The sequence below is a fragment of the Lepidochelys kempii genome, chromosome 7 (assembly GCF_965140285.1).
Source record: "Lepidochelys kempii isolate rLepKem1 chromosome 7, rLepKem1.hap1, whole genome shotgun sequence".
Classification (NCBI taxonomy): Eukaryota; Metazoa; Chordata; order Testudines; family Cheloniidae; genus Lepidochelys; species Lepidochelys kempii.
Window position 1 is genome coordinate 106,423,462 of NC_136386.1, and position 18,223 is coordinate 106,441,684.

The window sequence follows — 18,223 nt, forward strand, 5'->3', positions numbered from 1 at the left end:
AAGGTATATTTCTTTGATCTTTCCTTCTCTAACATACATACAGTAACATGTGTATGTATTAAAAAAATTCCAAAACAGTCCACTGCACACACTGGGGAGAGAAGAGAGCAAAAAGGTGACAGATATAATAACCTATACAGAATACACCACATCTTAACAGTGTCCCATAAACCACCTCTTATTCACAACCACAAGCAGCAGAAATTGCATACTTGAAAAAGCAGTATTACGAAAATATTCCATGCATTATAGCAGTCTTTTATTCAAATTCAGCATCTGGAACAAGAAGAGATAGCAAAATGAGACCACATAGCTATACCTGGACCATCACTGGTCCATGACTCACAGATTAGGAACCTCTGCTGAAGGAGAAGTGTTTCAGACACTGTTTGCAGTATAATTTAATTTAAAAAGAGGAGAAAATGTGGTAAAAAATATAATTATACATGGAAGCCTGCCCTCCTAGGATAGCTGAGATACTATAGCTAAAGACTAAGCTAAGAAACCAGAGTGCAAACGCTAGGCTTTGTTTCCTTCAAATGTTTACCTTAGACTTTGGTGATAGTACATTGAAAAGTAAAAGGGATTTGGCTCAATGACAGAGGAGATAAGTACATTGAGAAATAGTTTAAGGTAGGTATTTGGTACATTTCAAAAGTAAAACATCCAACAACTTCCATGAGGCAAAATGAATGACACCAGAAAAAAAAATACTGTAGAATTATTTTAATAACACTAGGAAAAGACTGAAGTAGTAAAAATTTGGCATGGATTCTGAAAAGGTTATTTTGTGTTTTTGTTTACAAGCCAACATTTTTCCAACTGTGTTTTTATCCCACAATTCTATTACAATGGCATTTTCCAGTTAAAGGAACAGCTATCCTATTTATACCTGAATACCACAACACACATTGTGTGCATGAGTTTTGTTTTGTTGAAGTCTTAGCTGAAAGAGTGACACAGAGAAAAAAAAATGTTGACTGTTTAAGCAGTAACAGTTGTGTTAGCCAGTAAAGAATATATTGCATACATAAAATACAGAAGGAAAATATTATCATCTGGAATATCTGTGACATTACATTGGTGTTGTTGGCCAATACTATTCTTTTGAACAAGCAGAATGTTGGTCAAAAGTCTAATGTTTCCTGTACCAGCACAGACATAATGTAAGCAGTCCACTGTTGCTAAAAGAAAACATGAAATCCAGCTCATGTTTCTGATTAAGGGTCAATTTCTTCAGGAACCACTGTTATCATAATATCTTCATTGCCCCTGCGTACAACCATGTTCAGAGTATTGTCCTTTTTAATAATGTCACTGACATCACTGGCTGAGATTATTCCCTGTCCATTGATGCTTATAATCACATCGTTTTCTTTCAGACCACCACTAAAATACAAAAAAGGGATACGTTATCGCAACTGCCATTTTATCCTCCTCATAATGCGACTGAAGAAGAGAACTGAATGCTCACAATTCACCAATACTGACATTCAAAGGACTGGATTCTAATCTGAGAGGCATAGAAGCAACAACAGGTTTTATGAGTTATGTGGTGACATGTATCAGATAGTTAAGACGAGGGAGTTTTATTTCAGCACGGAAACCTTAAAACCTTTCACTCAATTATACAATGTAAGAGCAATTCCATCGGAGCAACACTGTGTACAGTGGCAGGCACACATGGCATACATTTCAACCCACATTTCAGCCCACTCCAGTAGGGGACCTGTACCATTTAAGAGAACTGTATATTTAGCATCCCACACTGTGCTCTATACATAGCTGTCATAAATATAAAGAGAAGGGTAAACACCTTTAAATCCCTCCTAGCCAGAGGAAAAACCCTTTTAACCTCGCTGGCATCTGACCAAAATGACCAATGAGGAGACAAGATACTTTCAAAGCTGGAGGGGGGGAGAAAGAAAGGTTCTCTCAGTCTGTGAAGACTTGTGAACTACCCTGCCTTTAGGTAGAGAAAACTCCAGTTCACAAAAGACAATTCCCTTTTGTCTCTGCCCTGGCTCCCAAGCAGAGACAAAAAAACCCTCTAACTGCTTTCAGCTTAAAATCTGCTTTCCAGACACCCAAAGGGAAAAAAAAATGTCCTTTTAAAATCTATGCTTCTGGTTCAAAAAATCTCAAATTGATCTCAAAATGATTTCCAGTTAATCCCACCGCTCTGCCACCATGTCAAGGTTCCTTCCCCACTCTGAACTCTAGGGTATGGATGTGAGGACTTGCATAAAAGACCCCCTAAGCTTATTCTTACCAACTTAGGTTAAAACTTCTCCAAGGTACAAAATATTTTACCTTTTGCCCCTGGACTTTATTGCTGCCACCACCAAGCGTCTAACAAATATATAACAGGGAAAGAGTCTGTTTGGAAACATCTTTCCCTCCAAAATCCTCCCAAACCCTACACCCCCTTTTTTCCTGGGGAAGGCTTGATAAAAATCCTCACCAATTTGTATAGGAGAACACAGACCCAAACCCTTGGATCTTAAGAACAATGAAAAAACAATCAGGTTCTTAAAAGAAGAATTTTAATTGAAGTAAAAGAATCACCTCTGTAAAATCAGGATGGTAAATACCTTACAGGGTAATCAGATTCAAAACACAGAGAATCCCTCTAGGCAAAACCTTAAGTTACAAAAAGACACAAAAACAGGAATATACATTCCATTCAGCACAGTTTATTTTATCAGCCATTTAAACAAAACAGAATCTAACACATATCTAACTAGATTGCTTATTAGCCCTTTACGGGAGTTCTGACCTGCATTCCTGCTCTGGTCCCAGCAAAAGCAACACACAGACAGAGAGAACCTTTGTTTCTCCCCCCCTCCAGCTTTGAAAGTATCTTGTCTCCTCATTGGTCATTTTGGTCAGGTGCCAGCGAGGTTATCCTAGCTTCTTAACCCTTTACAGGTGAAAGGGTTTTTCCTCTGGCTAGGAGGGATTTAAAGGTGTTTACCCTTCCCTTTATATTTATGATAATAGCTTAGTTGGCTCAATTACATTTCAAATGCAGCTCCATTATGACTCAAAAGTAAAGTGGAAAATAATGTAGATCTATTACACATGGACTCTGTAGGATGCAGTTTTATTCCACCCATTGTTATTATTTTTATTGCAAATAACACTTTGGAGTACCAATTATGGACCAGGACCTCTGCATCCCAGGTACTGTAAAAACACAACAAAAAAAGTGATCCTTGCCCCAAGAGCTTACAATGTAAAGAGACAACAGCTAGATACAGATAGGTGGGGACTAGATAAGTCAGACTGAGGCTCTTTCTACTTCAGATCCTCCACATTCTGTGCCGAGTCTCTTTCATATTTTATACACAAGAGCTGGCTAAGACTGCAGCTGGGACTGAAGAACAGGAGTGGAAAGGGAAATATTGTACATACCAGATTGGCTTGCCCAGTCATGCACAAAACTCTGGCACCAAGTCATGGAAATACTAACACAAGTAACCAGATCAGACATGATTCAACCTCTGAGCATACTCTTTACACAACCACACAGTAATCATATGCCTCTTCCAGTTACAGAGAAATGTCTTGCCCAAGTGCTTCTCTCAACTACATGCCTTGGCTAAGATTTCTGGTGCCCTACTCAGGACACCTTAAATGGGCTTTATTTTCAGAGGCCAGGTGGCTCAGCACTTTCTGAAAACAGACTCCTTTACGGTGTCTCAAGTTGGGCAACCAAAAAATCACGAATCAGACTGGAATATCTTGGTCCTTGTGGGTAGGTGCAACAGGACCCTGCTCTCAGTTAAAAAGTCTGATAGAATTTTGTGGCAGCAAGAGCTGTTTTGAGATGATATCATACACAATACAAAATGTTGGTGAAAAACCCAGCCCTAATCAAAGTTTGTACAAATTTCATCAATAAAGTTGTCTGTGGGAGGGTGTGGGTGGGTAACAATGATCAACATGTTAATATCAATGTGACTCTGAACTCCTGAAGCATTCAGATTCTGAGTGGCCTCACTTCCTAAGTGCTAAATTACATTACTTGTCTTCTACCTCTCTTCTGTCCCTTCTGTCTCTTTGCTAACTGTGTCACTCCCACACTACAGAACATCTTTTTTTGCATGGTCTCAAGATGCAGGCTCACTTTCTCATCCCAAATACAACCAAGTGTTATCCACTCAGGTCAAGAAGACAAATACAAACCCCACACTACAGTACAAGGAACTAGATTATTCCTGCAATCATTTAAGGGGAGGCTCAGGTTGCAGGCACCTATCAGTGCTTTGAATGAGCGTTACCTTTCAAAAATGTTAGCTACAGAACAAAAAGTACCTGCAACTGCTTTCACTCCGCTCCACAGAGATGCCAGCCAGCCCTCTTCCCCTCTTCGAACAAAGATTATTAAAAGTGTGTGCCATGAAATGGTAATTTTCCAATGTGTTTTACACATACATGCCTCTTACCCTAAGTGTGCTGCACAGTAACCTTTGCTCTTTTCCTAGAAGATCTCTAATTTCATGTTTTGGATAAACTCTCTCCTCACTCACCTGAATTAAGTACTTTATGTATGTATGTATTTTAAATTAACCAAGTGAATCATGGGAATTAATTGCCCATGTAAGGTGCTCGATGGACACATCCTCTGACCATGAAACACATAATCGCACAGGAAGCAGAAACACAAATTTCCCCAACCTGCCCTACCAATGTGTACCCCAATCGTGACCAGGAGAGATCATCTCTAGAAGTGAAAGGATGATTTAGCCAGCATGTCCACTCCATGCTTAACCTCTCTGCTGAGATCTGTGACAAGGGCTCCACTGTGATCATCTTTTTTGTGATACAGAGGGCTGCCCACAAGGGACTTGACTCAACCCACCAACTCCTTTCATGTAAGCAGCCAAACAGTTGTCAGATGGCAATAGTTTGGTTGATTTTAGAATAGTCAAACTTGTCGTAAGGGTGAAAGCATCTCATTTCCAATTAGTTACGCTGATGGTTGCTGTTAGAAAAAAAAATAAACGAAAAAAAGTCCTTTCACTTACGCTTCAGCTGGTGTATCTGGAATTACTTCAATAATGTAGGCCCCAGAAACAACATCAGGAAAGTCTTTATGGTGTTCCTTCAGCTCTTTAGCTTTGCTGAAAGAATTGACACCAATTTAAAATTATTTAGACAGAAGGTCATTTCACTTATAAGGAAGTTAAACTGCAAGGATTGAAAAACCTCAGTCACTTAACCTTGATTTGCTATGGTATGTTATACATACTGAGGTCACATATGGTACAATTCAGTTCAGATTCCTAAAGACTTGACAAGATTTTAACACTTTACACTTATTTTACAGCATACGGATTTCTTAATACTGATAAGTATCTTCCACTGGCAATAAATAGATGAAAACAAAAATAATGAAAAAAATCAGGCCATTATTTTTAGGTCTTCAGGTGCTCCTTGAGAAGCATATTACAATAACCCATTTCAAGGTGACAGAAGCAAAATTTGTGGAAATGGCCACACCTAAATAAAATTACAGGCGGAGGAAAGAATTTATCTTTACTCACCTAGGAGTGAGTGAGAGCATTCGAATGCCAATGTATTTCTTTTTAGTTATTGCTTTTCCTGTTAGAAAGAGAAAAGAAAATCTTGACTTATTGCTCTTACCAGAAGTCCTGGTGGACTTAAACACAGAGATAACCAAATATTTTGATGTTGGTTCCCTACTGTGTGACATGCCCATTTTTTAAATAGTGCAGTACAATACCTTTAGCTTGCCGGTCATGTGATTCAGTTAAGAACTTTTTAATTTTATCAGATGGAATTGCAAACGAGATTCCAGCTGTAACTTTTAAAGTGTTAATTCCAATCACTTCACCATCCTGGAGAAATAAAAAAAGTATGTTAGTAAAGATGAAACACCATGACGAAGAAACAATGCAAGGGAAGATTTTTCTGCAGGAAGTCACAAAGAAAGTTAATAAGGTGTATGCAAAGTGTTTTTAAGCTAATTTATTAGCCACTAAACTTGGCTTAAACTCCTTTTTTCAAGGTTTTTTAACTTTATATTTTTAAGTTTAAACAAAGATTTTGCCATAATTAGAAAAGTCTGGGATATAAAGTCTGATATAAATTTCACTGCTGTAAATTTAGAGTAACTACATTAAAATCCAATATAACTACTCCAGATTTACACCCGTATAGCCAAGATCAGAATCTGGGAATGCTTCTACTTGCAATAAACAGCGCCTATTGCACAATTGGTCCCATATTTTCAATTTGCTTATTTCAGTGGCACCCTAAATTCACCATGAGTAACTTTATTGGATTCTGGGCCCTTAAATTGAAATACTAAAATATCAGACAATCATTGCTGAACTTGTACAGTGTGGTAGGCCAAAAGTAACTTTAATATTCTATCAGTCTTGTTGCATCTTTTTCAAGGCAAAATTCTCCTTTCTGATGCAGACTAAGTAGTTTCTCCATAGTGAGGACCTCCAAGCATACATTGTCTGGTGTGACAGACTCAGACTAGAAGAATATAAGAGTAGTTTTTTTGTTTTATTAGAAAAAATACTCAGGCAAGGTCTACAATCATCTGTCAATTATAGATGACTTACAAGAAACTCATGAAGCAATAAAATTAAAAAAATACAAATACAAACAATATCTGAAACACTTAGAAGGCAGGTATATCAGCTTCAGAATGAGCAGGTCGCTGTTCCCTGGATAGCCAAACAAACGCTACTCCAGGCTAATCAAGACACCTGACGCCAATTAACCAGTTAAGGTAGTTAGGCTAATGCCAGCACCTGACCTGAATTAACTGGTAAAGGGTCAGTTAAGGCCGTTAGGCTAATGGAGACAGTTGGAACCAATCAAGGTCTCACTCATACTCCTTAAAAGCTCTCCTTTCCAGCCCCCTTGGGGGAGGCCCCAGGTGAAAGGAGATGGAGGAGAGGAAGCACTGCTGAATCCTGAGGTAAAGGTGAAGCTAGGAAAAGGGGACCACGGGGAAGTGGCCCAGGGAATCAAAGAGCATCAGTGGTGATGGGAAAACCGCCAACAGCTGCTACCATTAGGGTCCCTGGGCTAGAACCTGGAGTAGAGGATGCCCAGGTTCCCTCCTTCCTCCCATGCTCTACAGAGATCCCCTTGAGAGGGGAAGCAGGCCTTGGTCCAGACAGGAGGCCAAACTGCACCTACAGAGCTCTAAGGAGCAACAGAGACTGTGGGTATTCCACCTTCTCACCTCCCATACTGGCCTAAGATGAAAGTAGCTCAATAAGCTGTGACCTTTGCTGCTATACTGGGAAAGGAAGATCACACTGAGGGCTTTAGCGAGCTTCTGAAGCCACTGAATCTGCCTGGAAGTGTGGGACGCACCAATACAGGTTTGGAGCTTTGTCACACTGGCTATGCTGGAAGGACGACAGAACTAGGCCACAACTTTATTCTTAAATATCTGGAAATGCCCACAAGACAAAATTGTACTTGAATTTGCTGGCAGTTGTTGGGCTGGGTCAGTTCAACATCTGACTGTAGAACAGACCATTGACCCATTCCTGCCCTGATCCAGAGTGGCGATTTTCTGCCGTCACAGTGACGAACGCACCATGAAGGAGAATACATATGGATACCACTGAACTTAACTTCAATTTGCAAAGAGCTTACATACTTTGACAAGTGCAATTATTTCTTAAACGTAAAATGTATGTTTAATATTACCTTTTGCATGGCATGAGCAAACATACTAGTCATTACACTCATTTTAAACTATGAAAATGGCAAACACTTGGAATACTGAACTCCTAAAGTATATCAGGTGACTGGCCAACATAAACACTGATGAGCAATTAGTAAGCACCCTGCCATGTTTGTACAGCCAGCCAGTTATCAGAACTGAATCACTTTCTTTGGCAAAGTTCTTTCCGAACAATGAATTTTGTTGTTTATATTCTTTTTCCAACTTGTGCACATATGTATATGTTTTATTTCATTATATGTTTATGTTCTATATAAAAACAATAACAAGAAAGTTTAAAAATTTCTTTCAAAAAATGGTCAGGTTTAATATTAAACACAAACTTAAAGAATTTTGTTTAAAAAGAAACCCTTACCAGGTTTACTAAAGGTCCTCCAGAGTTTCCATACTGAAAATAAATTTAGACAGATTATATTTTAATATCTGTTTCCATGAAGTTACGACAAGCACAAATTTAAGTATTTTAAAAGAAATGTTGAAATATTTCTAACATTATTTTCCACCCTCTATAAACCAGTCGCAAGATAGCACCCCTCTGGAATCGGAAAATAATTCCCTGCTAACCATACCCCCTTACAGTTCAACTTTTTCAAAACTGAGTTTTTAATTCTTTTGCCAATAAAGCTTAAGAAAATACACATAGCAACACAGAGGACTTTAACAGTTTACGTAGTATTGTTAACTATCAAACCCAACTCCCAGGACCATGACAACAGCTCTTGAGGCCAAGGGTAAGAACACAGACGTCAGCATATTGCTTTGCCATGGTCCCACATAAATACAAGCATGGATATTTGTAAAAAAATTTCTTGGTGACAGCATGATGAATTTTTAAATGCTATTTAGCATCCAGGGAATACTCTTTACAAGTTCAAACAATTCCAAGTTAGGTCAGATATTTTATGATTAATTACTTGATATTGTCCCTTTAGGGACTTTTCAAAAATACTGTAGCCATGGCAGTTGTCCATGTTCATACCGATAAAAATCCTTTTAAACAATAAAATCCAGCAATACCCACTTTTCTTTGGGAAAACGGTTGACAAACTTCTAGCTCCAGCTAGAGTCAGAAGTCTAAATTGAATGGAACAAGGGCTATTCAGCTGTGTAGAAGTGACCTACGTTGATAATTGCATCCGTCTGAATGTAGTCCATATCAGAGTTTCGAAGCCCTAATTCCTTTCCTCCACGCTGGGTAGTACTAACAATCCCTGTAGTCACTGTGTTTTGGAGTGAAAATGGACTTCCAATGGCAACCACGAATTCTCCAGGCCTCAAGTCTGCAGATCGACCAAGCAGCAGGACTGGCAATTTACCCTATGCATAAATTATGGTCAGAATCATCATAAGATATTCCTTTGCAAATAAAATCTATACCGCTGAAACACACACAAATTGATTTCATAGAAAAAATGAAGAAACATGCTCAGCTATCACCAGGGATTTTGTGTGACTATGTAAATAATATCTCCATGAGCTTTTAAATCTAAGGGGTGTGTTCTTCAGATAACATTTCTTTTTTCCACATAGTATAGCCATTAAATCAAAAGCAATTACAAAATAAATTAATATTTGTGCTCTCCAAGGCAAATAACTGAACACACCAGGTTTGGACTTGTCTGACAGCTTCTTGAAATAAATTAGCAAAACAGCTGTAGATGTAAAATAAAATACGTGCATTGCTTAATAATACTGAAAAGTAAAATACAAAGTAGAGTTAAGGTACATAACCAGACGTGCAGGTGGATAAAAGTAATTTCTATTCTGATGAGGAGATTAAATCAGATACAGCTACTCCATCCTAGAGATTTTGGGAAATCTGGAACATAATTAACCCTATCTCTTCTTCTGAGGGGACACTGTTAATAAAGGTTTTACAGTATTATTATTTGTATTATGGCAGCATCTAGAAGTCGCAGTCATGCACCAGCACCTCTTTGTGATAGAAGCTGTACAAACACAGAACAAAAATAAAGACAGGTTTCAGAGGAACAGCCGTGTTAGTCTGTATTCGCAAAAAGAAAAGGAGTACTTGTGGCACCTTAGAGACTAACCAATTTATTTGAGCATGAGCTTTCGTGAGCTACAGCTCACTTCATCAGCTCACGAAAGCTCATGCTCAAATAAATTGGTTAGTCTCTAAGGTGCCACAAGTACTCCTTTTCTTTTAACAAAAATAAAGTCTCTGTCCAAAGATCTTACAATCTAAGATACCCACAACATGCTTTCTAACTTCTAGGCTGGTAACCCTATTCCGGAAAACCTACTATCCCTAACCGAGATTGCACTGAGCCAAAGAACACCCATTCTAACATCCAAGAGATCCAGGCATTTCCCTGAGGATTCCACTTCTGAAGAATTCATTTCACTCTTCATTGCTTTCAGTGAACCAAATCCAGGCCCAAGCAGCTTACCACGGACGCTATCAGCAGCAAATTGGCATGGCTGGTAATACACCTGCCCTGGAGACAGCGCTTCTATCCACTCAACTGACACATACGGCAGTTGGGCTGTGGAGAATGAAGGCAGTGAAGGCACGTGCAGTGCTTTTCCGATGTACTGGATTGAGAGATAAGACTGGGTTCCTTCCAGGCTAACTAACATCTAGGGAAAGACTGAATTAGCTGGCTATCTTATGGAGAGAACACAGATGGGCCCTGTCAGGATGAAGATTCCCATATGGCAACTGGAGAAGATTGGCCCCTTAGCCACCCTCACATTTATTTATATAAAAGGAAATATATGGGTCCCTTCTTGTTTCCACCCCTTCTCTCCCTCCCACAGGAGCCATATTTGGGTGACTTACTGAAATTCTAAGGCAGCAGTAACTTGCGGATTACTTTAGGTTCTCAAGAGACCCCTGTATCAGGGTTCATTTTGAAATGGTCACTCAACTTCCATATTCTTTATTCAACAGCATCCGTCTACAAAGGTGGCATGGTGGGTGGGATTTTTATCACCCCCCCCCGAGTTATACCTATTATAAAAATACTTTTAATCAAACCAATATTAAGAAAGGGCTAGGCTGAGTAACTATTTCCATCTCCATTTTGTTGCTCTCCATAATTTAACTAGCTCTTTGGTTCTTGGAAGATGTTTAACATTTTGTAAACATGGCCTTGATCCTTTGAACACTTATGCGTGTGCTTAATTTAATCATCTGACAGGTCCCATTGAGGTCAATACATTACTCACTGTAGGGTTGTCACCTACCCTGGTTTTTCCAGGTTCATCTTCTCTCCCCACCCTCCTTTTATTTTATTTACTTTATTTTATTATTTTAAAAGGGTAGCTGCAGGTCCTCCTGGGACATGAACCTTCCCAGGTTTTGTTAGCTGCACCCCTGCTGCCTCGCAGCCCTGAGTGGCTGTAGCAGGGGGACCCACAAGGTAGCGGAGCCTGCACAGAGGGAGCTCTGGCTCCAGTGTGTCTAGGAACAGCAGGGACAGGATGGCGTGGGAGTAGCAAGTGGACAGAGGGAGCTCAGGGCTGGCAGTACTAGTCATCACTGCACAGTACCGGCTATGGGGGTCATAGCCAGGCGGGAATGGGGTGGATCTGGCCAGTGCCACATCCAGCTTGGTGAGATTAACGCCCGGGGAAGCTCCAGGAGCAAGAGTCCATGAGGGATAAGCCATCTCCTGGGGATGGGATGAGGAGACAGTGCCCAGGGTGGGGGGGCAGGCAGTACCCAGGGGTGTCACACATGTCGTGGACTTTTGCGCCTCAGAGATGGCAGCCCTAGGTGGAGTCTGGAGGGCAGGCAAACAGGTAGATATCCTGTTTTTTTGTACCTAAGAGGGCAGATGTTCCTTTTTTTTGTACCTACGAGGCAGCAGCCCTAACTCAAGCACATAAAGCTGAGCACATACGTAAATGTTCATAGGCCAAGGGCCTAGATTTCTGAAATCTAGTTTAAACTACACTGATTTTGTTACAAGAGCATGATGCAGGAGTTATACTATTGATTGGTAGGATGAGGGAAAAAGGAAATCAGATAAATAAAGTAGAAGTCTCACATACACAGACCTGAAGAGAGGAGTAACCTGCTTGCTAGGCGTAACTTCCTCCTTCCTCAGTCCATTTTAAGATTCACTTCCTTGTTCTCAAGCAGCAGCCATGAAACACACCAGCCTAAATTTTCCAATCAGGCCAGTGATTCTGGATGTTTTATTTTGGGAAGCCCAGTTTGAGACACCTTAAAGGGCCTGATTTTCAGGGCTCAGCATTTCTTGAAAAACGGTCCCCTTCCAGGTATCTTTGCGTTGAGCACCCAAAACATGAGGCACCCAAAAATCACTAGTCGCTTTTGGAAATTTGGCTACAGCTAGTTTCTGGAGTCAGACCCTTAACAGTTTTCATTCATCAATCATTTCATCATAATTTCTTAGTTTGGGACTGAGAAAAAAATCCCTAGTGTAAAACAACAAAATATACAAATCTCTCAAGAATATTTTGCTTGGAATTTTTCAGTTAGGGTTTTATTTCATAAAGTATATTCCGGAAAATATTAAATATTTGTAACAAGAAAATAAAAATGGTTCCATTACTACAGTGATCAGATCCATATATGCTACAATGAAAACAGCAGTCCCAACTTTCACAGTTAAAGCTTGACTCACTATATCCTTTTATCTAACTGCATTTCAGTTCTACCAACAAAGTTTTACTGAGATGAGCATATTGTTTTAATAAAACTGAGTGCCAAACCCATAAAACAGGATAAGATACTTCATCTTCTGCAGCTTCAAGACAGCAAGAAAATAATTAACCAGCTGCTGACTAAAGAGATTCATCTGGGTAGGCAACGAAATAGGCAACACAGCAAGGGAGGATCAGTTTACTTTTGATTCATGTTTAGAAGAAACACTTTTAGTGAGTTAAAATATAGTATGATTAAACAAGCACTATCTGTGGGCCAAATAAGGGCCATGAATACAGATTAATCTGGTATTCACAGAGAACCTCACCAATACAACATGCAGGGCGGCCATAATTTGACTGGCTGCACTGAGAAGTACAAAGTGTGTGTAACGTCAGCTGTGCTAGCAGCCCCAGAGGGGTACTGTCTCGATGGTGATAGGATCATAGTCCTACCTCCTCTTTCGGCTATTAGTGCTGGAAGTGCCAGTACTGAGCACACTCCCCTAAATGGCTTATGACCTTTACAGCACAAGTTCAAGATGCTGTTGCTCTGGTAGTGTCACACCTCCCTCTCTGCCTAGTTCCTCTTTTGTAGAAGCATAAATTTGCCCTATGTTTGTATTTCAACCTACTTCAGATTTAACCAATTAGAGCACAAACTTTCAGTGGTATGTTGTAAAGTACTTTTAGAGCAGGGGGATATTTAAAAACAGATTAAAAAAGAAACTGACCAAAAAAAAAAATCTGAATCGACAGTATTCTCTTCAGTTAATCTTTTTTTTTTTTTTTTTTACATTATTCTGTTGATACTTCAGAGATTTATAAAATATTCCTATATAAACATTTTTGTAGCCAAAGTGAAATCTGGCAGTAGAAAGAAAATACATTATAAGCAATCACTGACTAGTGCAATTATTTTTTAATGGTGCTGAGTTTTCAAGCCTGGGCCCATATTAGTTAAACTTCAGTTCAGAATCTAACACTGTATGGATTGGCTGTGGATCATCTGTGTGATTCAACGTGCCTTCTGGAAAGAGTTAGACTAACCTTTCATTGGCTTAGAACAAAAAAACAAACTCAGAAAATTGCTTCCCTCTGCACACATTATGAAACATGGTTTTGAAAAGCATGTGTTCCCTATGCAGGGTGTTTCTCGATGAGACTGTTGTGTACTTTAAGAGAAAGCATTTTGAGCTTATGGTCTGTAACTACAAATTTGATTCATTATTATTATTTGTCAAAATTATTGAAGTTGCATCAGCGTACATAGTTAATTTTTACCCTTAATGAAGCTCTGTGGATGTAGGGGATGATCCATGCAGAGCTTATTGCAAGCACCCTAGACTGCAAAGAACCCTACGTAAAGTTATCAAAAGCACCTAAGTGGCTTAGGAGCCCAAGACTTTCAGATCACTGAAAATCAATAACACTTTTCAGAATGTTAATCCTTATCTTTCATTTCTCAGTATAGTGTCACAGACACCTACAGCATTATGCAAATGTTAATTTATAAAAAAAAAAAAGAGAGAGATAGCAATTGCTAAGTGTCAGTACATGTAAATGCACTCATTATAGTCCATCAATTTTGTAAGCTACCTATGGTATGCCATCTTTACGTTCCACAGCCACAGTGACAACTAACAGTATTTCACTTCTTGAAAACAAACAAGAATTTAATCCAAGTGGTAAAAATTATCAACTGGAACTAGGGAAAAATGCGACTAAAATTAGTAGACCTCGTTAGAAATGAATAATAAGATGTGTACAACACACCTGGTCCACATAAAGGATCTTGTTCCAGCCTACAAGAGGATTCTTATAAAATACAAGGCATCTTATAATTCAGTAGTTGAAACAAAACTATAAAAGGTGCCCTCCACAAGCTCCAGTTAACAATCCTTTCTCATGATGGCTGGAGTATGAAAACACCACTTAGTAATTCAAGCTTAAGCACTTGTGTCCACGGGCCTCATGAAACAATTAATAAATTGATTCATTTTTCTTTTTATCTATCACCAGCAGGTCGTAGATCAGCTTACTGTCACAAAACAGTCTATCGGAGATAATCACTTCAAATTAACTACAGATATGCCATGATGATTAATTAAAATCCAGCATTAACGCATCTGCTTTGCAGCATAATGCAGTGAATAAAGCACATGGCTGAAAGCTAAACACTCCAGTTCTAATCCCACCTCTGCCAATGACTCACTGTGTGACCTCGGGCAACTCTGGTAACACAACAGTATAAACATGCGAGTACACAGTCTGCAAACTAACATATGACTAACCATGTAAACCCATAATTCACGATTATACCTTCTCATAGGATAAACCATCAGTTAGAAATAATATCTTAGCACTTTTCATCCCACTACTTTGCACATTTTACAGGCTATGGGTTCAACCCTACAAACTCGTGGTACACAGAACTTCCACTGAGTATAATTTGAGTTCCACAGTAGATTTACAGGACTAAGTTTATATCCCACTACTTTCATTCACCACTGAAATGCAACTCTCTCTTCTGTGGATTTCAGCAGCTGTTCAACTATGCACAGTAACACTACCCAACGGTAACTTTATCGCAAGGATGACAAACTCTGTACCCTGATAGCCAGATCCTCAGCTGGTGTAAACTGGCTATGGAGCCACACCAACTTAAGTCAATGGAATTTTGCCAAATTGTACCAGATAAGGATTGCACCCTGAAACTAAGGGCAGGGAATCTAGACAGGCAGACTGTAATAATCAGTCAGAATTTGCCTAGTACACTGGGGTTAAAAACATAAGAGATAACAGTCCAACCAGAAACATACAAGGATATTTCAGTTAGAACTTAAACCATAAGACACGTGAATGCAGCTGGGTGGGGAAAAGCATGTTGACTTCTCTCTTTTTATTCTAGAATCTGCTAAATTCACAGAAGGAATGTGATGAATCTGCACTCAGTGGTTTTGGAGCTCCGTAAATCAGTGAAGACGGGACAACATTCTGATTTATGCTGAGATGTGACATATAGTCCCTTAATTTGTTTTTAAGTGGAAAAGAAACAGATGCTTGTATATTTGCATCTACAAATTCAGCTGTCACTTCAACTTTTGCAAAAAAAGATACAACTCTGAAAGTCTTGGGAACTGCCTTTCTATTATAAATATGGAATTCAATTAAACTTGCAGAATAAATTACACCAAAAAATACAAAGGCCTTACCATATTAAAACAAGAAATGTCCTTTACAATCGATGAATTCCTTGACAAAATGCCGAAGAAAACAAAATACTTCCAATTTTGGATAGTTTCACAGCTTGTAGTATTTTCACATATTTTAAAAAATTTCCATCAGATAAAATCTGATGAGCTTGCACAAAGGACAAATAATATTTCATGATGTCATTGGGATTTAGGTCATCTAACAACATATAAACATTAACCCTAAAACATATAATACAATCAATACTGAAATAGGAGCACAACTGCATCCAGTATACTCATCCTCTACGCTAGGATAACTGCAGGTTCAGCATCCGAACAAATGATTATGTTGATAAAAAAAACAAGAAAAAGGTGAAAAGGAAAGATCAAGTCTTAAGATAGGGAAGGAGAAAAAGGAAGTGAAAAAAGATGGAAAGTAGTAAGGCAAGGGGGAACTTGATAAGGCGGAAATTAAATATTGGGGGAAAAGAGAGATGCTCGGATTTGAAGAAATTTGTACTTGTATTTCACTTGTTTCCTTTTAAAGAAAAGTGTTACAAGAACTGTGAAACATACAGTCCATTGGAATTTCTTATTCTTATGGGTCTCTCAGCAGAGACAGCTTAATATACTTTGTTCTTTTTGTGAACCTTTAATTGAAAGCATCTTGCTTTGTTGTTTTGGCAAACAGTGGGTCTTAGAAAGAAAGTAGCCCATGCTACATGGTTGTATTTTCATAGAAATCTTTCACATTGCGTTCAATATATTTAAAAAAACAAAACAAAAAACACCACACCCTAATTTCTACTGACAAAGGAACTGATAAAAGACATGTCCCCAGATCCATCCCCAGTGAACATACTCCTAGATTCTCATACAAATATTGCAGGAAACTCTTCTCTGTTTGATAAAGCCTAGCATGTGGTGGGTATTATTGCAATCTAAAAACAATAAATCACCAACGCTGCCACCTGAAAGCACTTCACGGATTGCCTTTGTTCCTCCCGCTGACCCCCGCCACCATCTTTCATTTGTGTGTGTCATTTAAGATCTCCTGGAACTACCATGAGGGTTTTCTAGTGGTAGACTCCTGCAAGGAAGCTTTATAGTATTCAGTTTTGTATTTCAAGTAAAATAAGCATTGATTCCACATGTTTTTAAAAGTCACTTACATCTGAAGCTCAATTAGTTTGTTTTCAAAGATGCTGGCTATTAAAATATTTATGCATAAATAGAAAAAAATTGCTTTTCTGCTTCCTCCAGTTTGTGCACACAGAGAAAGCCAAATCCCTTCTGCACACTGACAACCTGTGGTGCTCCAAGGAAAGTGAAATCTGATTGAAAGGCAGGCAAAAAGGAGAGAGAAATGAGGGCAAAAGTTCTGATTTACTTTAAAGCCCTGTAATGAGTAGGTTTGAAGGAAGTTAAAGGTCTTTCATCTGTATTTTCTTTCATAATGTAATCTACCCATTTCCTTCTGCCAATGCAACATTGCTCCCTAGTTTATGGGCCAAATCTTGTCAATGAAGCAAAGCCCAAATGACTGGGGTGGTACTGAGAAACGAGAACACTGAGCCCATGTAGCCATGTCATAGCTGCAATTACAGAGAATAGCGTAAGCAGACCAGTGTTGGGCTTCTCTGTGGTGGGGTTGGCTCCCAGAGTGTACACCCGCGGCCCACCCACATTGCTCCCTTGTGGAGTGAGCTGAGAAACCTGCCACCGAGTTCACTTCTAGGGCATACAGTCATCAGGGGCTCGCCTCAGTTTTGACACTGAGCAGCAATCATGCTTTTGCTTCCACTGTTTGACAGAGCACAGGATTAGTCCAACAATCCCAAGTGCTTTGCCCAGTTTGGTTTTGCTGAAGACAATCTAACCAACCCCGTCATTAGGAAACAACTTGTTATGCAACCTTACTTTTCCTGTGCTATGCCTGTCCCAGTTACTACCCATTAGACCACCCCAAAAGCTTCTCCTTTCTTGGCATTTACAACTTCCAAATATTTGAAGGCAGCTATATGCAATCATTTAACCAAACCGTAAATATTTCTCTGAAAATACTCGACATAGTTCAGCCATCTAGCTCATAAATCATTTTGTTGCTGTTCTCAGAATGCCATCCAATTTGGCAACAATTTTGAGATGTTGCATTCGAGCTGCAGTCTCACCAGTGCACTATTGCTCCTCCAGTCTGGAACAGAATTTCTGCCTGCGCAGGCTCAGAAGTGCAGCGCGGCTGCCTTTTTTTTTTTCTGGGGTCTTATTACATCACAAGATCATATTCGGTAAGCTGTCTGCTACCACTCTTTGGGCATGTCTACACTTACCTCCAGAGCGATCAATCCAGCTGGGGTTGATTTATTGTGTCTAGTGAAAACGCGATAAATCGACCGCCAAGCGCTCTCCCATCGACTCCGATACTCCAGCGGAGCGAGACGTGCAGGCGGAGTCGACCTACCGCAGTGAAGACACCAGAGGCGAGTAGATCTAAGTATGTCGACTTCAGCTACATTATTCACGTAGCTGAAGTTGTGTAACTTAGATTGCTCGCCCCCCCGCCCCTAGTGTAGACTAGACCTTAGACCTTTTTCAGCATTACTGCTTTCCAAATCTCTCTCTTCCATTGAGTATC

The 18,223-nt window shown here is 39.4% G+C and overlaps 1 protein-coding gene across 1 annotated transcript in view; it reads right to left on the reverse strand.

The window, feature by feature from the left end:
- Positions 1-711: 711 nt before the first annotated feature.
- Positions 712-18,223, reverse strand: part of HTRA1 (HtrA serine peptidase 1) — a 50,207-nt gene continuing 32,695 nt past the window's right edge. The window contains exons 4-9 of the mRNA XM_073354158.2: positions 8,873-9,067; positions 8,106-8,138; positions 5,753-5,867; positions 5,553-5,610; positions 5,034-5,129; positions 712-1,389 (exon numbers count right to left, since the gene is read on the reverse strand). Of these exons, the coding sequence (XP_073210259.1) occupies positions 1,221-1,389; positions 5,034-5,129; positions 5,553-5,610; positions 5,753-5,867; positions 8,106-8,138; positions 8,873-9,067 (666 nt within the window). The 3' untranslated portion in view covers positions 712-1,220. The remainder of the gene's footprint in view (positions 1,390-5,033; positions 5,130-5,552; positions 5,611-5,752; positions 5,868-8,105; positions 8,139-8,872; positions 9,068-18,223) is intronic.